The sequence below is a fragment of the Protopterus annectens genome, chromosome 7.part0, assembly GCF_019279795.1.
Source record: "Protopterus annectens isolate FY-2018-M chromosome 7.part0, PAN1.0, whole genome shotgun sequence".
Classification (NCBI taxonomy): Eukaryota; Metazoa; Chordata; order Ceratodontiformes; family Protopteridae; genus Protopterus; species Protopterus annectens.
This window is the reverse complement of record NC_056739.1, coordinates 1,204,182,196-1,204,207,057: the sequence shown is the minus strand read 5'-3', so window position 1 is coordinate 1,204,207,057 and position 24,862 is coordinate 1,204,182,196. Positions and strand designations below refer to the sequence as shown.

Below are 24,862 nucleotides of genomic sequence, written 5' to 3'. Positions count from 1 at the left end.
TTTTAAACTCGGAGCTGTTGTCAACGTGAAGCTGCAGCTGCCAGACAGATAAGTACTTGGAAAAACTAAGTTATTGGCATCATAGTATGTAGAACAATGGAAAAAGTAATTTTCTATAATGCTAGTATCTTGTGCAATAAGCAAACTCCATGCATGCTGTCCCAACTTTGCTTTTAAGAGTGCTAGGGAAGTTGTCATTACTGATATTATCAAGGAACTTCACAGTGGATATTTTAAGGACCAAGACCTGACAAAGTACTGCCTTAAGTCGACCACAAACAGACAACTGTCCATGAAAGTCTTGGATTCAGTGTCCTTTGAAGTAGAAGTGCATCTCTGTTGCTGCTACATGAAATCTCTTGGAAAGAACTACTGCCACCAAATAATTGCTACAAAAACCTAACCTAAGGCTGCTACTATGACTTGACCAAATGCTATGGCATCACCATGGTAAAATCTGTGGTTATTGTCTTTGGGGAATCTGCATGCCTCCCCCCCCCCCCCCAAATATCTGTACGAGTTTTCTCCAGGTAATCTAGCTTGCTTTCTCTCCTCCCAAAAACACGGTCTCCAATAAAATGCAGTACATCTGTTATCAGTTATCTATGCTCTTTTGGCCTAAGTCACGACTGAAAAGACTGCAATGACAACCCAAGTACCCAGGTAACAAGTGACAGAGAGATGGAAGGCGAGAGCTACATAAAGTAAATTACCTTTACAGCTGAATACTACTATCCCAGTGCATTTACTTGATGGCATAAGGATACAGTTAGCCTATCTAGTTGGCCCTTTACCACAGGACCCTCCTCTCCATGCGTACTTTCTCCTTCACCTTTTCTTCACTCTATTATGCTTTCATGCAGAACTTTGTAAATTTATTTTTCACGCCCAGTCTTACATCCCATTCCACTTAGTCCATGGGTTCAAAGCCTCCTCCATGAACATGTACTTTTGCAAGACCTGTGTCTCTCCTAGTTTAACCTTTTACACACATCACACCACACCAAACCCCATTCCTGCTGGCATTCAGTGAGAACAGCCCCATCTTCTCTCAGTAGTCATGCCCTTTTCCATTTACCATACTTTCTCATAGCTTTCTTCTACAGTCCTTCCAGCAACCCAACATTATTTGCTCTTTATGACCTTCAGAACTGCATGGCAGAACATAAGATGTAGTATGATCAGTGTCTGGCATAGTGGGGGCATTACTTGTTTCTGGAGTATATCTCTGTCCCAGCATTCTGTTACATATTGCCACAACCTGTGACTGGGCTCATGGTGGCTACCAGAGAGATGTGATAAGGCAGCTCAGGTTCTCTCTCACTCTGGTGCCCATAGTTCTGCTCCTCCAAATAATATTCCGTACATGGACAGTCCCAGCACTGCTGCAGTATATTACATTTGTCCGCAGTAATCCTCAGCTGCCATCTTTCTGCACACCTGGACAGCCTTTCCACGTCCCTCTTTAGACTCTTCCCCATCCTATACTACTGCACATTATTTTTCTGTCATCAGCAAGCAGGTTAACGTTGTTCCCTCAGAAAAGTATAAAAAGAACAAAGTAAAGACTGTTGGTACCAGGCCAACCCCTGCTGCATTCTAAAGGTCACTTTTCTTATTACAGACAGAATACCTCTCAAAACAGCAGTCTAATTATTACTTTCCAAACATGTCAAAATCCAGTTCCTCTTTGTACACATTATCACGTTCCCTGCAGTTTCCCTAATGGCCAAAACTTTGAGCCTGTCCCACAGAGACGACAGAATCCACAGAAACCACATTTGCCAGTACTCTAGTGATATGCCCTCTCACAGCATAGTGTAAATGTAGATCAGGTTTGACTTACATCAACTAAAAGACATGAACCCAAATTAGGTTTTTGAACTGGAAGTGCTGCATCTCAAAAAAAGCAAATGACTTCCTCCATGTTGTTTCCTGCCACTGCTGTCAAGCCAAACAGCCTGTCATCCCCCAGAATCTTATTTTTTTTTTTATTATTTATTTATTTTATTTTACATTTGTTGACCGGGCTAGTCCAGCTGGATATATGTCCATTTTCAGTGGAGGCCCGGGGAGAAAAGCTCCAAGACAGATACAAACAGCCAATAAGGCATTGTTACATAAGAATAAAAACAATAAGTAGATACAGAAGATATTATATACCTTTAACAGTAAATGACATAAAAACTATATACAAAGTTTAGCGCAAGATAATATGAATATGCTAGTGGCTAAAAAAAATAGTATCCAGGTTCTTACTAGATTAAATTAGTGGAGAGAGAACAGCTAGAAAATATATTAGTAGCATTAATGATAGGTTAGTCAGGGTTGGTACAAGGGCACAGCCAGTGTGTTTTGAGGAGGGTTTTAAGTTTTTGTCTGAAGAGTGATAAGGAAGGAAGGGAAGCAAGTTTAATAGGTAGAAGGTTCCAGTTTTTCCCAGTTGTATTTGAAAATAGAGAGTCCCCAGCCATGTTGTGAGACTTGTTGATGTTAACTAATAGTTTATTTGAAGAACGCAAGGCATTAAGATTTTTGTAGGGGGTTATGAGGTCTGAGAGTACTGGAGTATTGTTTGGCTGGTAAAGGACCTTATGGGCAATTGTAAGTTGGTTGAGTTGAAGCTGGTTTTGAAGTTCAAGCCATCCAAGTTGCTTAAGATTCTGACAGTGATGGGTTCTGAAGGGTTTACCAGTGGCAAATCTGGCAATATTATGATAAGAGGTAGCAAGTTTGAGAAGATTCTTTTTGGATAGGTTAGTGTATATTGGTGAGGCATAGAGTAGAGTAGAGATTAGATGGGAGTGGGCATTGGTAGTTCTTGCTATTGGAGTAAGGAAGGGTTTGACTCTGTATAGGCAGCCCATTTTTCTGTTAACTGATTTTATAGTACTGTTAATGTGGGTGTCGAAGTTAAGGTTATTGTCTATTGTAATACCAAGGAGTTTGGTGGTAGAGTCTGGGTAAATGAGGGTACCATTGTTAGAAAAGACTGAGATATCTATTGGCGTGGACCTACAAGTAGGAGTAAATAGTAGGAGCTTTGTTTTTTTTGGGATTCAGTAGAAGGCAGCGCTTTAAGAACCATGTCTCAACTATACTAAATACTTTCTGGGTTAGGCATTGCAGTTCAGAAGCAGATTTAGCTGTGCAGATTAATGTAGAGTCATCTGCATATCGTATACAAGTTGCAGTGGGAATAGCCAGGTAGAGATCATTAATAAAAACTGAAAATAAGAAAGGACCTAGAATGGAGCCTTGGGGAACTCCCAGTGTGACCGGCAGGTGGGATGATAGATTATTTTCCCAGCGCACTGCTTGTTGCCTATTGCTCAGGTAGGAAGTAAACCACTTTATAGATTGAGTATCCAGGGAAAGTGATTTGAGAATATTGATAAGCAATGAGTGGTTTAATCAAGGGTTTAATGAATCTTCCTGCCCCTCACCCCCAAACAAGGGTGTCAACTACTGTCGTCTTGTAATGCTCAGGGATTTCTGCCCTGGCTAGGGAGATGGTGAAGATCTCACTTACGGGACCTACCAGCACAGTGGGCAAATTACAGTAGCCTGTGCATTATCCTCCTTCCTAAATAAAGTAAACACTACCATGTTGGCGTCAGTCTATAGCTTTCCCCATTTTGTCCTAGGTTCCTCCCAGCATGGCACCTTCACCTTCCTTTATTTCTTTTGTGAAACATGAAGGTATCGCATTCATATTAACCCTTTACAAGTTCTTGGTCTTCCATATTCTCCTTCCCATTCCTACTTTATTTTGTCGTGCATGTTCCTCCATCCCTTTCTGAAACATATCTAAAAAGTGCTTGCTCTGCTCGATTCCTTTTAACAAATAATTTTTTAATGTACATCTTTGCTTCCCTCACCTTCTCTGCTATCCTTCAGCCTGCGTCCTTATACTGCTTCTGCTCCACTCCCCCATCCCTCCCCTTCAACCTCTTATGTTCTCTAACTCTATAATCACTAGCTTCACATTTGTATGCAGTCGCATTAAACTTCACCCCCCCCCCCCCCATCTTTGCCTGCTCCTCAAACCCACAATACTCTGTTCTGGACTTATTCCCATGCTTTTTTACCCCCTTGACTTACCTCCAGAATAATAACTCTTTTGACCCCTTTCTCCCTCAGCTCAGTATAATCCATCCTCCTGAAATTCCACACAACTATCTTTGTGCCTAGAGTCTTAACCTCCCCCATTCTAAGCCCTCACAAAGATGTGATTGTTGTAGGCTAATAATGCTTTCAACTGCATAGCTCTGATCCCCCTCAGCCCTGGCAGGATTATGTCCTGAATTCTACCCTTTGTAGTACAGTCCTACATCCACAGGCCAAGCCCATCATGTCTAAGATCTTAATCAACTCTCACTGCATCTCCAACTCCACGCCTTGGAATCTCCCAGTCTGTTCCATTCATAATTAGATTCCCTATCACTTCTACTCTTCATAATCATTTAGTCTCTCCACCATCTTTTCATTTAACATATGCACAGACTGATGCACTACAGTGATCCAGGGGCACTATCCTTCTCCTTCCTCTACTTTAACCATAGGGGTTACTGCCCTAATTTCTGACATTCACAAATTCTACATCTATTAAATGGGGTGGCCTTTCTCCTTCTCTCGAAATTCAGATTAAACGATGTTCCAGGTTAATGCGTGTGAGTACATATATATATATATATATATATATATATATATATATATATATATATTATATATATATTAGACTATACCACCAGAGCCTTTATAAACCTAGCAGTACAATCCAACCCAATTATGTCCCTATGTATCATGGGCACTTATTAGGAGGGGACTTGTTACTTAGGAAGTTTCCGGAGGTTATGTATGGGGGAATATGTTGAATAGAGGCAGACAGTAATGCTCAATTTATCAGAGACCATGGGGCCAGACCCAGGGTGAATTTCCCACTTCTCATCATTGGTCAGGCTTAAGCTTAAAGAGGGTTAGGGATGGACTCTGCTACACATGGATGTGAAGCGTGTTCCAGAACATGGGATCCTCTTGAGTTAAAACAGACCTGCCTGTGATTCAGAGTTGCTCTCTCTGTCAGGCTTTCAACCATCACTTTACAAGCCCCAATCTCTTCTACACTCTCCAAATACTCCACTCCATTATATTCATCTGCTCTGGCATCTTTCTTCCACATTTCTGACATTATCTCTTACCACCTCAGTTGTCTTCTGCATCACATCAATTGTGCCTACAAGCATCAGAATGTGTGTGTGTGTGTGTTTCTCTCTCTCCCTCTGTGAACATCTTTGCTTCCTACAACCATATCAAACCAATACTTAACCCCAAGACTAAGTTTACTATATCCTAGTGTAACCTGTCTTTCCCTTGTTGAATAAGTCTCCATTCACTAAAACACTCTTCTATCTCCACAATGGATCTAATTTCCTGACTCACTTCCCATACTGGCGTGTCCTCTCCTACTTTAGCCTTTTACCACTACAACTGCCACCTTCAGACTTTTCCAGTCTCAGTTACAGCCATCCCTCCATGTGTTACACCAAACCCCTTTTCTATCTTTTCTATATTCTTCCCGCAAGTCCTCCACATTAATTTATTTCCTGGTTTCCTCTTCTATGACTTCTATAGCTCTCCTTCTCCTCATGGCAACTCTCCCTACATCCCCACATTTACTCTGCTCTTTTCATTGAGGGGACAACATTTTATTGCCACTCCCCCCATCCCAGCTCCTGTCTATCAATCCTTACTTGTCTGCTAAATAAATGTGCCCCTCTGTCCTAGTTTCTGTCTGTTGTTTTCTAGCTAACACCCACCTACTTCCTCCTATCTACTGTGCCCCACTCCCCCCAAATCTACAATAGTCCCCCTTTCTGACTACCGCGATCCACATTATACTCCTAATTTTTTTTGCACTCTAGGAGTTTTCCCACCTGTCCATATTTCAGTTTTATACAATCCTCTTCAACCCTGTCACCTCCCACTGAAGTTTCCTTATCCGTCCACATGCCCTATTGCCAAGACCCCTCAACCATAGTTCTAGGAAATACCTAGTGTAGCATACCAAACTTCTCTTTCTTATTATCCATGGTAGTCTATCAGAAAGCAGCTGGCTACAAACTGTTGCTAATAAAACAGTGACCAATACGATTCTAAAACTATTTTCTTCTGTCGGAGCAAGCTCTGAATATAAAAAGGCTCCCAGCAGTCCCATACTTAATATAATCAACTGCTAGGTCACAGCACTTCACAGCAAGGAAATTAAGACTGCATCAACTTGCACTTTTCAGCTCAATGCATATTATGATACACCTGGCTGTCATGACACTGATCAGATACCCTCCTCTCCAATCTCTGACCCCTATGGTTCAATCTGTTTCTCAAATTTACAGCCTGCTAGCAACACCTTAAAATATTCAAAGGGAAATGCTCTAACAGAGAGAGTTGAAGATTTACTTACCACTTCCTGATGAATGCAATACATTTTATGCAATAAACTTAACTCCTACATGTGTCCTACTTAATGTTTAACACTAAACTGTTTCTCAGAATAGCAGTTACTACTGTACAGAGATAGTGCCATGACCTTGGAATAATCAGTTAGTAGGCACGAACAAGGCAAAGATACGAGAGTACCTGAAGTTCAGTTAGTGTAAGGGGCCTCAATGTTAAGGAAGCAGCAGGACAACGTAGGATGGGGGGTTTGCTTAATGAAGTATTCCCAAAGCAGAAATGACAGTAGTATTATTAACCTCTTGTAAGTTCTGCAAAATGATGCTGTCTATATTTGTCTAGCAGTTGGCTCAGAGGATTTAAGAGCTGTTAACAAGTAGCTTCCTGTGATCTAGTGGTGCAAAGTTCGATTCCCTCAGCCTCCACTGCCTAACTGTGTGACTATGAGTAAGTCACTTAACCAGACAGTGCTCTCATGCAGAGTCTGAAAAGGTTCATTAAGATCAGTGCTTTATCTCAGTAGATAGACAATAAAGTAAGACAGACAGATAGAAAGACAACTAACTAAATAAATAAAATGCTGTGAGTCCAAACAAAGAATGTACTTAGTATACCTGCTGGCCACCGTGATCTCTTTCATACAAGTATGCTCAATGAAGCCACAATGAGAGAGTTCCAAATAGTTCTGTAAGGTGAAAAAAAGTGCAAAGTGAACAGTATGAGAAGAAAAACTAAACAGGGAAATAAACTATAGAAAGACATCTCAAAATTTCTGGTTGAGGTTGATCCTGAGCACAAAGCCAAGAAAAAAAAATATGGAGTAACTTATCTGACTAGGATTCAAGGTGAGGCATTTATAAAAAAAAAAAAAAAACCTGTTGAGCAAAGTATTTAAGCACCTGAAGTCAATGCCCTGTAGCCAGTGCATCTCAAAGATCCCGAAATCTTACTCAAATTAAAACACAAAACTGCTAAAGTCTAATCAGGAGTACACAATGGGTACATCAGCTAAGGTCAGTGGTTAGCAGAAAAAACTTTAACTTCCTGTAGCATCTTTTCCCCCCTCATCCAAGGAAACAGAAATTACATAAGAAATCACGGGTTAATGTGCTAATCATTCCTGCTTAATCTTAATCACTGGTTACCACAGAAACTGTTAACTTGCTTCCTCTATATTTGTCAATCTTCTTGTCCCCAAAGAACAAACAACCTTGGTTTCAAAGTGATAAATGTAGGTTTACTATTGGAAAACAATCCTCCAGAGGAATGGAATACCATCTGCATTTATGCCTCAGCTTTTGGGATTGTGGAGGCAGAAGAGAGGACATTAGCAGAAGCATAACAGTTGCCCTTCCCACATATTCATAAAAATACCAGGGAGCCTACTGCAAAGAACTACTATGGGAAAACAGATGAAAAAAAACAAGGGGAGTTCAATTTGTTACATGACAGGAAATGACAGACACTGTCAAAGACTCTGGCCAAATCAAAGAAAACTGCACTTGTATTCAAAAGGACACCAGATTTTTCTTCTAAACAAGACTCATGTTAGTACCACATCCTGCTATAAAACACAGAGGATTTCAGTTATCTGCTTGGTTTTTATGGGCAGCCAAAAAAGCTGTTTGGCAATCATCCTGCCCAGCACTACAGCTCCTAAGTTTAAAATGAAAATAAGAGGACATATTTTAATAACCAGTGAAGTAATAATCCAGTCACAGTACACAGTAAATGTACTTAAAAAATGTGCAAACTTCACAGAAAGCAAAAACTTATGGCAGAGATCTACAGACAAGGGATAGGGAATACAAATCATATATATTTACAGAGATGATATTGCTACAAATAAAATTAAAACTCAGGTTCCACAAAACCAGACAACATAATTGGTGGTTTCCAATATAGAAACAACAAAAACTTATGCATGTTAATTGTGTGCAAAAATGTTAGCACATGGGCACATTCTTAAATTAGAGTCAAGCTGTGCTGGTACCAGTTCACACGCAGAAGGGTGTCATTATCAGACCCAAACAATTTTATACCCATTAGCCTGACCAGTATTCTATGTGAAAAATCAATCAAAAAGCCATACTAGAAGGCTCCAAAAAAAGGGGGGGGGGGGGGGCAGAAAACCTACTTATACAGTAAACATGGACAAATATAGGTTTAAGGGACAAACTTACCTTTTGAATGCTGTGGCATTCTTTGAAGAGGCATCAGCAACACCTGATGAAGCACTGACAGTGCCTGTATTTTATCCTGACAATGCCATTATGTATAAGGGAATACCTGACAAATCAAAGGAATTACATTCCAATCTGCATGTTATTCAGTGGGTAAAATACAGATTAAACAGATAGGTAGTCCCTCAAACTGGACTTGCGTCTATCTATCCTAATGGGGGTTACCAATAATGTCCCACAGGCAAGGCCAGTTCTAGCAGTTGTGAGGGCCACACCAAAATGGTCCAAATTGGGACCAAATCTGACCCTTCATCAATCACAACACTCTCAACCCCCTTTCACTTGCTGACCTCCTGGATTTAAGATTTTAACTTTGGTATTAGGACTACATACTATTACTGTACATGAGCCTGTAGGAGACAATACAGTAATAGGGTCACGAGGTGGTCTGCAGAGGACATTTTACTTACACCCTGTATTCTTTTAGTGAGGAACCTCTGTCGACATTCCATTTGTTGGATGTACCTGGTTAGGTGCATACCAAAGGGGGCACAGTACTCAGTGATAGGTCTGATGAAGGACGAATACAGTGGAACAATGACTTCCTTGGACCTAGATGCCATACCTTTGTTTACAAGTTGCGCAACACAGAATGATTTCCTCACTACTGTAGAGACGTGATGGTCAAAGGCTAGATTACTATGTGTGTGTCCCCAAGTCCCTGACTACTGGGTCAACTGGGTGTTGTCAATATGATAGTTACAAGAGGTGGATGACTTTCCGAAGGATACTATTATGCATTTCTTGGCATTTAGTTTTAGTCCATGGCTCAGACACCAGTTGTTTGTATGTGTCAGCCCTTCCCGGAAAACATTTGTGTCAGGGTAAAATTCAACGACCACTCCTAATTTGCAATAATCTGCAAATTACATTGGCCTTGACTTCAGAGAAGCAAATGCCAAAAAGGAGTATCCAAGGACTGATCTCTGAAGGACTCCAATTATGACTGTCCTCTTTGTAGGGTTGGACTCCCCAATTTTAACTTCCTGGGTCCTGTCTGTGAGCCAGTTGGCTATCCAGCAGGTGACATACAGGTTTGCACCTAACCTCTTGAGTTTGTCAACAAAGCGCAAGTTGGGTATTGTGTCAAATGCCTTGACCAGGTCAAGGTAGACAGTGTAAACCATTCTGCACTCATCCATTGCTTTGGTGACTTTTTCAAAAAGTCCATCAGATTGAATAGGCATGACCTGCCCTTGATGAAACCAACTGGGTTTGGTCCAGGGTCTGCATTACTACATCATTACTGATCATTTCCATGGCTTTGCATATAAGACTAGTGAGACGTACAGGTCTGTAGTTTCCAAGGTTTGTAGATGGCCCACCTTTGTGCAGAGGGATGACTGCTGCTGTTCTCCATTAATGAGGCATGAAGCCTGTTTGGATGCTACAGTTAAATATTAATTCCAGAGAGCCTGCTAGGTCATGTTTCATGCTATTTAGAAGGCCTCCTGGGATACTGTCTGGGCCCGGTGATGCAGTGTTCCTGGCCTTAGACTGAACATTAAGGACCTGCTCCCTAGTGATACCAGGGGGAAGTTATACTTGATGGCATTTCCTGAGGGAAAGTTGAGGGGGAGAGAGGGGTAAAGTTGGGGCTGAATTCATCAGCCAGTAGGTTTGCTATATCTTCTGGCTCAGTATATTTGACTCTATTTACTATGAGCTCTGCACAATTGTGTATTGCCTTTGAGGTTGTGGACATAGATAAAGAATGCCTTGTGGTTGTCCTTAGTCTGGGAGGCCAAATTTACCTCAAATTTGGCTTTGGTAGACTTTATTTGTCCTCAGAGTTGTTTGATGAGAGTGCTTTTACCCTGCTGGGTACTGTACCTCCTAATTTATGCCATGATTTTCTTCCCTTTGTTATACAGTACACTGATGTTGTGATCCCACCAGGGTGGTTTGTGTTTTGAGTTAGTTCTGTTCTTCTTCCTGGTGGGTACAGCTGCCTCTATGCAGCTATTAACATGCTTGTGCAGGGTTTCTGTGAACAGTTCTGCAAAGGCAGCAGTATTCTCGGGGTTTATGGCGGCTTCAAATTTTGCCAGGTTATCACTTAATAGCAGGAAGTTAGCCTTAGAGCAGTTCCCGAATATTCCAGAGTTAGGCAGATGTCGAGTTTTTTTTTTTTTTTTTTTTTACTTCAAAAGGAGATCATTTTGGGGTCTGACCTTACCAGAGAAGACATTACACTAGGGAGTGTGCAGCACTCTCCCATATTAGTTAGGATCAGATCCGGTATGGTTGCACCAGATTGGTATACTGACAATCTGGTCCAGGGAGTTTGTCTACAAAATCCAGGAATCTCTACAACACATTTGGTGTTGTATAGGATTCCCTGTTAATAATGGGGTAATTAAAGTCACCCATGAATATGGTATTGGGTTGGATGGTGAGCATTTCCAATAAGTGTAAATACATGGTATGGGCCTCCTTGGTCATAGAGGGGAACGTACAGCTTGCAAAGAAGTGGTATTGGATTTTGCCTATGGTAATCTGAACATGGAGCAGCTTAAGTGTATTGTCCTGTTTGACCAGCCTTGAGGTATATTAATTTCTGTTGTAAAGTGAGACATCTGCAGCTTTTAGACTAGCTATGACACAGACAAGGACTAAATGTGTAAAAGGCATTATAACCTTGCACTTGTGTGCTTTTTGCAGCTTTAAACTATGTCTCAGTGACCACACAGATGTCAGCATTTTCTAGGGTGAAGAGAGCTTCTATGTAGTGGATTTGTTTAAGACTCCTATCCATAAGCAGTACTACCTTTCAGATTTTCTTGGTTTTGATGTGCTATGTCGGAAGTGCTTTAAGTTTGGCAAAGAAAATAAGGGACTCAGAAATTCAAGGATACAATTGGTATGGTAATCAAGAAAAGTTAGCTTTATTTTCTGATGACCTCATCTTATACCCAATAAAACCAGAAAAGGATAGTTCAGTGTTGTGGAACATCCTGAGAGAGTTTCAAGTGGGCAATAGCTTTAAACTATGTACCCATACATAAATTGGTTCATCAATACCTATATATATATATATATATATGGGTCATGATAAAATGAAGAACTTAGGACTATGAATTAAAAAGGAACTGTTGTCACGGTGGTGCAGAGGTAGCGTTGTTGCTTCACAGCAAGAGGTTCTCCCATTCGATTCTCGGCTGGGGTGCGGGGAGTACTTCTGTGTGGAGTCTGCATGTCCTCCCCGAGGTTGGGTGGGCGTTCGAAAGACATGCGTAAATGGGCGTGCCTTCGTTGAAGGTTAAACGTCGAGCTGACACCTCGACGTTTGTGAAAATCTACTGCCAATCATTAGCAGACTGGAGTTCCGCTGTGGCGTTCCCTAACCGGGAAAAGCCGAAAGACAACAACTGTTATTACTGCTATGGATATGTGGGAAGAAACTAAAAATATAACACAAAAACTGAGAAAGCGAAAGTTCTGTTTTATGGATATGGATAGCCAGATACAAGCAGTGAAAACATTTTAGGCCCTTTAGTTTTATACACAGGTCATTTTTTTTAAAATGTATTTTTTTTTTTATTTATCAACCAGAGCAGAAGTTGTGGATAGTAATTAATAAAGAGTTGACCGATTTTATCTGGGGGGAAGAGTCAAGTGGGATAAGTTGATCCTTCCAAAAGAATAAGGTGGTTTAGGAATTACCTAATCTGAAGGTGTATTTCACAGCTGCACAGTTAAGGCTCCTATGCATCCCACAAGCAGAAAACTATATTCAGAGTGGAAGGGGGTGATGAAATGGGGGGAGCTCAAGAAATATGGAGAAAATAGGATTTTGGATGCAGATCCTTAAGGAGAAATCTGACAGAGGAAGTAATGTACTGGGAGCAAATAATCAGAGAGGAAAGGTAATAGAAACTGCCTAACTATCAAGAACCGATATCAGAGTATAAGAAAAGAGAAAACTGGGGGATCTTAATTGAAAGACCAGCACTGGTAGAGGTTTTAGTAGAGGCCAGAACCAAAGCTGCTTTTTAAAAAGGGATAATTAGTAGGGCATATACAATAATGCATGATAACTATAAGAATCAATCAGAGGAGGTTAGAAAGGTTGGTAAGACAGATTGGATAAGCAATTCACAAAGAAACAATGGGAGGATATGTGTATGGCTCCCAAATATGTAACAAAGTCTAGAAGATTTAGGAATTTATCTTGGAAGTGACTGCACAGCTATTTGTATACCACAAGTAGAATCACCAAAGATTTTTCCTCAGGTAGACTGCAAATGCTGGAGGTGTGATGGGGAGGAAAGAGGTAACTGTGAACATATTTTTTCTGAGAGCAATGAGCTGGCACATTTTAAAAACTCCCTGTGGACTACTCTATCAGAAATACTGGGTAAGCAAACTGATGTAACTAGGAAATTATTTTTTGAGCAGTGATACAGAATTGGAATTGCCTAGACATAGTAAGGCCTTGCTGAGTTTAATTCTGGTGGCTGCCAAAAAAGCAATTACTAGAAAACAGAAATCAAAGTCTAAACCAACCATACTAGAAGTGGTGAATATAGTAACAGACATAAAAGAACTAGAAGTGGGAAATTTAAAAAGGGTTGGAGGAAATTACATAGAAAAACATGGGAACTGGGGGAACAATACATGCAGAATAAAGTTTTGTAGGAGGTATGAGGTTTAATGGAAGTCAGGAACGGAATGAGCTATGCAATGTTTGACTGAAGACTGTACAAAAGACTATAAGTGATGTACAATGGTCACAATTGAAAATATGCCAGTATGGTTTCTTTTCATTACTATAAATGTGTGATTGCCTGTGTTGTAAGTGATGCATCTTTATTGAATCATCTTGTTTAAAAAAGGATATTAAGATAAAGAAGCATTTTTGGTTTTGACATCACAATGAAGCTCCTTGCCACCTCTTCTCTGTTAAGAAATGAATGGGTCACCAAGGAATGCTGCAGTTGAGAAAGGGGCAGCACTAACATGGTCAACTGATGAGGTCTGGTAGCAAAGTATCCATAAAAAAGACATGAAAATGTACGTGTAAATAAAATACACAGAGTGTGTGTGTGTGTGTGTGTAAAAACACAAACATACCAACAAACTTGCTATGTTATTATTACCACAGTACATGTAGAAATCACTATTAGTACATTTACCTTCAGACCAAATTTCTTTTCCCTCTACAGATACACCAACTACAATTCCTGGTGCTCCAACTTCTTCCTGTTTAACAAGAAAATACACGTTCTTGTTTACCAAATTAAAAAAAATAAAAACAAAAATAAGCATGACAGCGAAAACACATTCAAAATGATGCTTCAATTGTCTTCAAAGTCAGTATGTTGGCACACATCTTCCCTTCACAATGAGGGAGTGAAAGGTATCAAGCTGACTGCTACTTGAAGTCAATTTATTGACCAACTGCAGCCCTAGTCTTCCTTCACGTCTCTCATAAATGCATCACTAGGTGCAAGCAAGAGTCAGTTTTTGACATGTTTACTTGCTCGCAGTAGAAATTATGTCAGAGGTAAAAGAAGGTACCAGCTTACCAAAGATTAAGAACCATTATACCATGACCCCCCCATTAATATTCCAAAACGTGCACGCTGATTGGCCAGCGTGCACGTTGTAAATCGACTTATACTAATGGAAAAAGGTCCGGTCGCCCGGACTTTTTCCATTAGTATAAGTCTCTTTTAAAACACTGTCTCGCTATGTTAAAAGAGTTTAACATAGCGACACAGGTTTAAAAAAGCAACGGAGATCTCCGTTGCTTTTTTTAAAGCTGTCTCGCTATGTTAAACTCCTTTAACATAGCGACACAGTGTGTAAAAAGCAACGGAGATCTTGCTTTCTCCGTTGCTTTTTTTTAAACCTGTCTCGCTATGTTAAATGGGTTTAACATAGCGAGACAGCTTTAAAATAAGCAACGGATGTCCACTTTCTAAGAGGTCTATCCCCATTGATGTATAATATGCAACATATACTATACATTGCATATAATTTATATAGAGGTATATAAATATATATATTATATATGTCATTTTATGACATGTAGGAAAGTTTAAGATATATCCAGGCAATTTCCTATATCATGATTAGTCATGCTGAATAAGTAAGTGAGTCTTTCTATACTCACATGCATAGTGAGTGCTATATAGGAATATTTATGATTACATATGTTTGTTTTTTTATTATATATATAAATTTGCCTTATATTCAGTTTTTATATAGAGAATGGAGTGTTATTGTTGTATTATTTATCTAATAAGTACAGTATTTTATGTACGGAGCAGCAAAGTTTTTTGTATGGAATTTTAGCATACTGTGATATTCTTTTAAAAATTTATAAAAATTTCTTAATTGAAAGGGGAGTCAAGATTGGGCATTGACTAGTTTTGAATTTGTTATATAAACTGCTATTTGTATGAACTAAGGTTATGTTGATCTGAAGAAGCTAATAAGTGAAAGTGCTCATCGTATTTTAATAAAATTTGTGTTTTAAGAGAAGGCATTACCTGTTTTGCTCCGCTACTTTTACATTCTACAAAGTTTCCTTATCAAAGAGTGTCCAATCTTACTGTGTAATATTAATATTAACACAAACGGTAGTTTGACCAAGAGCAAGGCTGTTAGGAGTGGCACACACAATGCCACCAAATAAACATGCAAATACTCTCAAAACTTAAACTGTATTTATTTATTTGACATTTGCTAACTGGGTTGGTCCAACTAAGCCAGTAGCCCATTTTCAGAACAAAAACTGTACAATATACAAAAGTATATGGATACAGAAAAAGAAAAAAAAAAGCTAAAGTTAACATATTTGCAAAAAGAGTTTTTTTCTCAAAAAAAAAAAACCAAAACCCACAAAAAACACAATGGTGGTATTAAATAAGAAATAAAAAAGAGAGAGAGTAGTGTTAATATAAGACATATCTTAAGGGAAAACATTAAGGAAGAGCTCAATTATAATAAAGAGAAGATATTTAAATCAGAGCTTAATATTTACACGAGTTACAGTAGCCTAACTCATGGAGTTAAATTAAATCAACAATGTTATTGAAAGTAGAAAGAGCAGAGGAGTCTAATATTCCTATACAGGAAGCTGGTGTAAAGGGGGTGCGGAAGATCAAGTATGATCCTGACAGGGGCAACATCTTGTGTTCAGCAGGAGTTGTTTTAGGTCTTTTTATAAGTGCTTGGGTGGGAGATGGTTCTTATATACAAGGGGAGTTTATTTCAGGCTTGGGCTACAGTGTATTTGGATAGTAGTTTTCCAATGTTTTTATTAGGTTTATGGACTTCGAGGAGTTGATTGGATGTACAGAGAGGATGACTGGGAGTGTAATAGGTTACAAGAGAGGAGAGAGAAGGGCAGGATGTAGGTTTGTATAGAACAGAGTGCATGACTCGGAATTGAGACAGTTGGAGTTGTTGGGGAAATTCTAGCCATTGGAGTATGTTGAGAGCGAGATAGTGATGAGAGTTATATGGCGAGTTAGTTGCAAATCTAGCTATTTTGTGGCAAGTTTGTTATAACTTAGATAAAAGTGTAGATTGGATGTTAATAAGGATTGGGGCTGCACAGATAAGGGAGGGAAGGAGGAGCGACTGAGCCATGTGAGTTTAGTGTCAGAGGAAAGAAATGTTTTATTTCTGTATAGTAGACCTAATTTTTTTAATACTTTGCTGGATATGCAAGTTAAATTTTAGTTCATCACTGATAATGGTACCTAAAAGTTTAGTGTGGGGTTCTACTTTAATGTTGGTCTTGTCTACGGATGAGGTGACAAAGGTTGGTTTGTGGTGAGATAGAGGTCGAGGAAGGAATAGCAGAAGTTTTTTTTTTGTTTTTAAGATTGAAGATGAGCTTGTTGTCAGAGAGCCACTTTTAGATGGACAGGAATGAGTTTTGTGTGTGTGTGCGTGTGAAGTTGTGAGATATTGTTGGAGATGGAGAGGAGTGCACAATCATCTGCATATTGGATAGGGGGACTGTTTGCAAGCAGTATGGAGGTCATTGGTGAAGATATTAAATAGAAGGGGGCCAAGGATGGAGCTCTGGGGGACTCCCGATTTGATGGGTAGGAAGGAGCAGGAAGTGAGCCATTTGACTGACTGTTGCCTATCAGAGAGGTAACTTGCAAACCAACCAAGCGAGAGCCCAGACAGACTGAGATCAGATAGTTTGGATAGAAGTAAAGAGTGTGAAACTGTATCAAAGGCTTTGGATAGGTTGAGGAAAAGGCTTTGAAGAGGTTGAGGAAAAGGCTTTGGAGAGGTTGAGGAAAAGCAGGATACAAATTGATTGTTGTCTCTGGCCTCAGCTACAGTGCGAGTAAAAGATAAGAGTGCAATGGGAGTACTGTGGTTTGGCCTGAAGCCATGTTGAGTGGGAGTTATCAGGTTTTCTTGGACAGAAAATTCAGTAGGTGAATATAGATGAATTTTTCAAGTATATTTGAGAGAGAAGAAAAAATGACCATGGGTCTGTAATTAGATGGGTCAATAGAATTTATGCCTTTGTGCAGTAGGATAGTGTAGAAGGATTTCCAGATGTCTGGGACTGTGGCTTCTTGAATGGATCTGTTGATTAGCAGAAATACATGGTAGGCTATGGATTCAGCGGCTAGTTTGAGGAAGATGGGAGGAAGGTTATCTGCAGAGAGAGAGAGCAGGGTTTAAGTTTGAGCAGGAGTGATTTGATGTAGGCAGTGGTGACTGGTTTAAGGGAGAAAGGATTTCTGATGGGTGGCTTATTAGAGGTGGTAGGGGGATCAGGGTTGTGGTTGGTGTGAGTATGTTTTGGGATAGTATCTATGATAACTATCTCTACACAGATCAGCCACAATTAACGGTTTAAATATATTTAATAATAATTAATAAAAGAACAAAACAATACTAAATATATATTCACAGTGACATCAGAGTTCAAAACCACAGGAAATATTTAAATAACATTGCAGGCCATTCTCAAACAAAGAAAAATATGTAAACTAAGCTTAACTATATTCCTGACTGAATCTAAGAGAATTGCTATAACCTAAGAACTTACTAATAGAGCAAGGCAGATGTGGTGAATGGATCTTCTAGTTGTTGTCAGGTCCAAGAGAAAATACAGAATGCACTGTCTCTCTAAGAGACTTCTCAAATTATATCTACAATATTACTGCTGGGATAGCTTGCAGAATGACATCATTACATGCTGGAAGCTGGCAGTATTTAGCATCTACCTGTAAAAATACACAGACCTCAGATCTTTGGCAGATGCTGGAAGTCAAAAAACAATTACATTCCTCCATATTTCAAGACTAGTAATTAGTTCACCCTAAAGACAACACAGAAACGTTTTCAGCACAGACTCTGTGTTTCTAGCTGCACTGAAAACTGAAATATACCACATTTTATGGCCTAGTCATAAAGTAAGTTAATTTTAGTTATTTTTATGAAGTTTGCTGAACTGAAGTTAGCCTCCTGTATTCCAGTTTCCACTGTTAAAATACATACATTTAAAGAGTTACAATAGTGCATGTACATTTCTGTTCTCTTCCAGTATGGTGCACTGTGGATCCATTTTAAACACAAGCTTTTTACAAATGCCTTTTCAACACACCTCTGTACAACCAGTTTGATACATACATGGCATACAATTCTAATACATTTTTAACTGAAACATTTTATATAAATAATTTTGATATTCACCAATGACAATTATTTACAAAATTCCAGCTACCTGGGCTGGCAATATCTCCTTCTGTCACAGCACATATAACATTTTCTTAATAAGCCAGTTACAAATGCACTGCACTAGGGTTGGTACCTGTCCCTCTTTGACCAGGACAATTCATATTTGGGCAGTTTTGTTTTATGGGAGAGGGGTACATGAAAAGTTGTACATTTTCTGACAGTTTTAGAACGAAGTATTGCCACAGTTTTCTCTAACAGCTGCATAAAACAAACATTTTTGTATCTTAATTTTCTGTGAAACAATATATTCAATTTGATTTACACATGGGTGAGTTTTTATTGTGCAGTACCACTGGCTCTGGGTATGATCTCCCCTATAAAACTTAACACTACCATATAAAAGTTCCACTGTGAAAATCTAAAAAGGTAGTAACCCTACACAGCACCAAAATGTACACACCGATGCTGGCAAGTCTATTCCTCGAGCAATATTAAGCTTTATCCAGAAAAAAATGTCTATGCTGTTCACCTTTATTTTGTTCAGCAGATCCCTGCTGGTCTCAACAGCAACACCATACACACCGACAAGTGGACTGTCTTTGACTGGCTTTTCCTCAGAAAAACATGCTGGCTGCGACTGCCAAATCCGTTCTGTTACCCAAACGGTGAACCCGAGCCCAAGGCCAACTCCAAAAATCCATGTTCGATCTCTTTTCAGGGCACCTGCCTGTCCCACAGACTGAAAACGAACAAAAGCATTCGGGGAAGACTTCCAGCAATTCCTCAAAAACTGACCCTGTCTGCTACACCTCCAACCTAATGCATGCCACATCATTAACTTTCATCAATCACTATATCCACAGCTTCAGAAGTTGCGCTTAAAAATTACATTGATACACACAGGGACCATAGCATTCCCTTTTTTTTCTTTGCTATCGCGCAGATTTTGTTTCATCTCGCGATAACAAATCGTTTCGTAACATTAATACGTAATAGCTTCTTTGCAAGTTGAGCAACACAGTAAAGTGAAATATAAATATTCCAGCTGGGTCCCATCAAGTTTCTCTTTTTATGGGAATGCGGTATATGCATCTTGGAACATACAGAAGTTTACGCTTACTTACAAAGATCTGATAATTCTTTTAAAACACTATTTTAGTTCACTCCAGCAGTGAAAACGTCTGTAAGCAGCTGACATTTACTGTTCCTCCCATGATTTAAACGTAATTTTCTATGCATTCCCCTAGAAAAGCAGAACTCTTTTTCACATGTGGTTCCAAGCATCTAGATGGGACTTTGAAATGTCTTTGCAGCCCCACTAAATAAAAGTCATAATAATTACATGAGCTGGCTCCATTTAGTTAGCTGGAACTTTTGAATGCATCTTTTGCGATCCTGAAATGTTTTTTTGCCGCCTGTCAATTTTTCCCGCCAGTTGGGAAATTCTCATATTCTGAACAGAGCTGGATCATGGCTGAATGAGGCCATGGCATACCTGTCACCCTCTTAGTGCAAAAAATCTGGAGAAAGACAAAAATAATGGGGTGACAAAGCCCCCAAAATAAGGACATAATTTAAATATTGCTGCTATAAACTAAAAAAAAAAGTTGTTATAATAAAGGTCCATGCTGTGATGATATGTAGCTGTGCTATCTGTGCCAACGAGAGTATGTCAGTACATGTGTACATATGCCAACATAATCAGCTGGAGTTTTGTGAAAAAAAAAGTTTTTGTCATTTGATTATCTCTCTGATTTGTACAGATGCTGGTGTTAAAATATATATATGTATTTGTAAAGTTACATGTGTTAAAATGTGTATTAGATTGTATTGCTGTAACTGATCAAATGTGAATGTTTTATTAGAGAATCCTAGAAGGGCAGAAAGTTTGAAATTGTGTTATAACTTTCAGATGCTGCCACAGATCTTAGTAAAGCTCTGTGTGTATTGCATGAGTCAGGTGACAAAAGGTGACGTCATCCTATAACCAGCTGAACTCTTCAGCAGCACTTTAGAATCTGACAGGATTTATATTTCACACATCCACACAGTCAGTCAGTGAGATTCAGTCAGTCTGACAGAGTTTGACAGAGAGACATCATCTGGCTTTTGCTGTGGAAAGGCACTCAGCACATCTCAGCCTACATTGCTTTAGTGAGTAGTCAGGGAACAGTGATTCTTTAGTTAGACAGGGACATCTAGTGAGAATAGTTTGGTATTGTTTTCTGTAACTGTGAGAAACTATCCAACTGTATTATTTTTGAAAGCTCCATGGTTGAACTCTGCTGCTTATTGTATTCAGTATTCTCTTGTTTCTGTTTATTATTAACTATTTTAATATATTTTATTGTGTCTGGTCCTTTAGAGATTGTATTTAACATCTTGAGAGTACTTATACTTATGTTGGTGACACTGTGGCCTCTCTTGAAAGCCTTGCTGTAATGGCCATACTCCATTGTTATTTTTAGTTGTACACAGTAATAATTGGGTACCCTTTGTAAGAGCCTTAAAATAGTTGACTGGTGGCAGCCTGATTACCTCTGAGTCTGGGCAGAAAGGGGCACAGCTAGTAAATCTGTGCCAGCTTTTCCCATGTATGCATGTGTGTGTGAGTGTGTGTGTGTAAAACTCAAATATTCAAGTGTGTGTCAGTTATTGGGAACAGGGACACAGAGCTCCAAGGTGGACAGTGTGGCATTCTGTGTGGGCCTGAAGAGAGTAAGGAAGTCCAGCCCCAAATCTGGAGAGTACTCCCTGTGTGCTCTTAAGGGAAATAGTGCTTGGTGCAGGGAGCTGCATCTAAAAATACAGTATGAATCCATCATTACTCTTAGTGAGTGTCCCCTCACTGGAGTCAGTGGTGAGGATTGAGTCTCCTTGATTGCTGGCCTGGAGTAGGGACAATGTCACACATGTGTTATCTTTTCTGATGGATATGAAATCTGAAATTCAGCAGTCTGTCATTATTTAGTGACTTCAGCCCTCAATAATTTTTCCAGAAGAACACAAATTTTATGACAAACAGACCAAAAATATGAGGAAAAATCCGGACATTCTGCAAAAATCTGGACAGTTGAGAGGCAAGGTAATGGATTGGGTCCCCTCCAGCCATTGCAGTGTCCCATTATTTGATGCTTTCTCTGTGTCAGTGTCAATACTATTTTCTTCTTTACTTATACAATGGTTACAAATATTTGGATTTAATTTAAAACTTTTAGTTCAAAGCTTTTAGCACAAATACTGGTAGCCATTTGCTAACCAAAACGATACAGTCGCACAATGAAAACAGACTTAGTATGAGAATAGTAAATGTCTCTACCTTTGAAACTCACGTATATTGCAAATGCACTTAAACCCACATTGAAAGAAAATACATTTGGCCCGTGGCAGAATTTGTGTACTTTTGGGCTGTTTTCTTTAAAAGGTTAAAATGAAATTGCACATGTTCTAAAAAGGCAGTGGATGTATTGCAACAGCATAAGAAGTTGCAAATCTCTTTTTACTTGATGTATTTCTATTAAATATTTAGTAACGGCTTGAAGAATAAACTGTATTATGAACTGTAATCGTTATTTATTTATTTATTTATTTTACATTTGTTGACTGGGATAGTCCGAATGGATATATGTCCATTTTCAGTGGAGGCTTGGGGAGAAAAGCTCCAAGATAATAATACACATTGAAAATTTGGTAAATTCTAGTTTCAAGTAGATTACAGCCATAAGCAATACCAGCATTTAGCACATATAGTACTAAATTATTATAAAACACTTTACAAAACATAAAATTATTTTCAAAGTTATATATACATAACATTACATTTAGGTTTAAGACACACTGAGCAGCAGTTATACAATTGACCTGAAATGGTGTGGAAGAAAAAAGTTAGAAGTAGTTGAAGGTAAGGCACCTAAGTAATAGAGAGGTCACTAGTCGGGGTTAGTACAAAGACATAACCAATGAGTTTTGAAGTATTTCTTGAGTTTGTTTTTGAATCAAGTTAGTGAGGGTTCTAGGGTCAAGTCAGCTGGGAGTCTGCTCTATGTTTTTCCAATGGAGTTGGCAAACAGAGAGTCCCCAGCTGAGTAGTTGGATTTGTATGCTTGAACTAGGAGTCTAGTGGATGATCTCAGTGGTCAGGTGCTGATGTAGAGGCTGATAATATTTTTTAGTGCAGGTGTATTTTCTGGTTGGGAAAGAAGTTTATGTGCCACTATTAGCTGGTTGAACTGCAGTAGGCTAGGCAGTTCAAGCCATCCCAGACGATTTAGGTTGTGACAGTGGTGTGTCCGGTAGGCTGCGCCAGTAGCAAATCTGGCAATGTGGTTATAGCAGGATAATAGTTTCTTAAGATCTGTTTTATTTAAGTTGGAGAGTAGAGGTGAGGCATAGAGAATAGTTGATAGTAGATGGGAATGGGCAATTGCAGTTCTAGCAATGGGGTAAGGAAAGGATTGATTCTGTAAAGAGAGCCAAGTTTTTTATTAATGGTTTTGATAGTTTGATTGATATGTGCATCAAACTTCAGATTGTTATCAACTATGACACCCAGTAGTTTAGTTTGGGCTTCTGGGGTGATGATAGTGCTATTGTTAACAGTTATGTTGAAGGATGGCAGGGAGGTCCTGCATGTGGAGGAGAAGGGGAGCAGCTTAGTTTTGTTGGGGTTTAGGAATAGATGTTGATTGGAGAGCCATTTTTCCACTGTATTGAGTGTATTTTACACTGTATATAGCATTTTTCTATTGGATGCTAGCAGTGGTATGATTGATAAAGTTTACTACTTTGTTAAAGTTTTCCTATAAAAGATTACGGGGTCTTTTGTTCAGGGAGACATGGCTTCCTGAGTACTGTCTACCACATGTGTGTTTTATTTCTTTTAATAAATTATATTTTAATCTGCCAATGACTGAAGTGTATTTCATTATGGTTAAACCTTAACATTTCAAACCAAGGGTACCCTCCACCCATTTTTTGGACCATGCATAAATGCATACTACAGACTATGGTAGTTTGGACACGTGCAGAAAAGCAGAAGACAACCTAGCTAAGAAGATTTGGGACAGGCAGGAAGAAGGTAAGAGGAAACTAGAATGTCCAGCAAAAAAGTAGATAGATTGTATGAGAGAAGATCTGCAACAGTCTGGCATGAGTGTTGAAGAAGGCAGGAGAGTGGCATTGAATTGAGAGAGATGGTGACAGTTAAGACAATACCCCAACCCCATGTAGAAAATGGGAAAAAGGAGGATGATGATGATGCATAAATTCTTTGATTCACCTTTATGATATTAAATTATATTCCTTGTTTAATAATGCACCATCATTTGTGTAGTTTTGAACATTTTTTTTCAGTAAGCAGTGAAACAAAACATATGGCATACAAGGTTCTTTTTGGAGTTCTTTCATGGACCCTACCTTGATGGGACTGTTGCATATCCACAAGTCAAGCTCCACTTGAGTAACCTGCACATGTGGCCTTAACCTGGTCTGTGACATCAACATGACTTGTTGGCAGGACAGATTTGTGTCCCAGAGACTCCCTAATCTATGGAATACTCTCCCTCTCAACATCAAGCAGAGTACCTCTTTACCTCTTTTTAAGCGCAACCTGGATAACTGGATGGGAAACAGAAAATATACCCCAAGGATTCCACCCATGTCCCTGCTGGACAGGGGCATTGGGTGCTGATTTGTCTAAACATGGGCTAAACTCTTGGCCAGGCTTATAAGGGCCTCAGGGCCAATACCCTAGTAACCTCCTATGATCCTATGAACCACTAATGACAAAACTACCCATTTCAGAACATTTCATCCATTTTTATTATATGCATGTATTTATGTATAGGTTTCTGATATGTTTTGTATATGGTCTTAATTATACACATTGTAAATGGAGAAGATATTTTGTATTAGTTGAATTGTTTACTGTTGCCATAATGGAGTTAGATGTTTTTATAACCTCACATGAAATAGTGAATGTAATTTACTGATAATTAATTTGTGATTGGTTTAATTGCATCCACTTGTAAGTATATAAAATGATTAAATGTTGTCTTTTCCTTTGTCTGATGAAGTTGGAGCATTTTCTCTGATGAAAGCACTCACAATAAATAGTGTGGTTTGGAGTACTTACAGCCTGCTTGCTTTTTTGTTATTTTACCAGTTTGTTCTTTTTTGGAGTTCTTTCATTGTTTTTTTGCATGGCAAGCGGTGTTAATGCACCATCACAGCCTCTATTTTCACAGGACAACAGTATGGCAAGTTCACCAAGTGCAACCTCTGAGGCGAATGCCGTTGGTAATCTTACTGCCTTGGTGCAGGAGCTACTCAACAGGGTTGATACCTTATCGCAATGGATGGATGATAGGAACGTTATCGGTGTTCAAAGGCCAACTGGGTCAGCAACTAACCGCCCAGGTTTAAGTGGTCAATTCCTCATGTTCTCTGAGGTATCAACTGCATCATTGAGAACAACTTTGAATGAGGGCAAT

The 24,862-nt window shown here is 39.2% G+C and overlaps 1 protein-coding gene across 1 annotated transcript in view; it reads right to left on the bottom strand.

Annotated features, from left to right (window-relative positions):
- LACTB (lactamase beta) overlaps window positions 1-19,323 on the bottom strand; it is a 405,242-nt gene extending 385,919 nt beyond the window's left edge. Inside the window, exons 1-2 of the mRNA XM_044077823.1 lie at window positions 18,901-19,323; window positions 13,838-13,904 (exon numbers count right to left, since the gene is read on the bottom strand). Coding sequence (XP_043933758.1) covers window positions 13,838-13,904; window positions 18,901-19,206 — 373 coding nt within the window. The 5' untranslated portion in view covers window positions 19,207-19,323. The remainder of the gene's footprint in view (window positions 1-13,837; window positions 13,905-18,900) is intronic.
- Window positions 19,324-24,862: the final 5,539 nt, after the last annotated feature.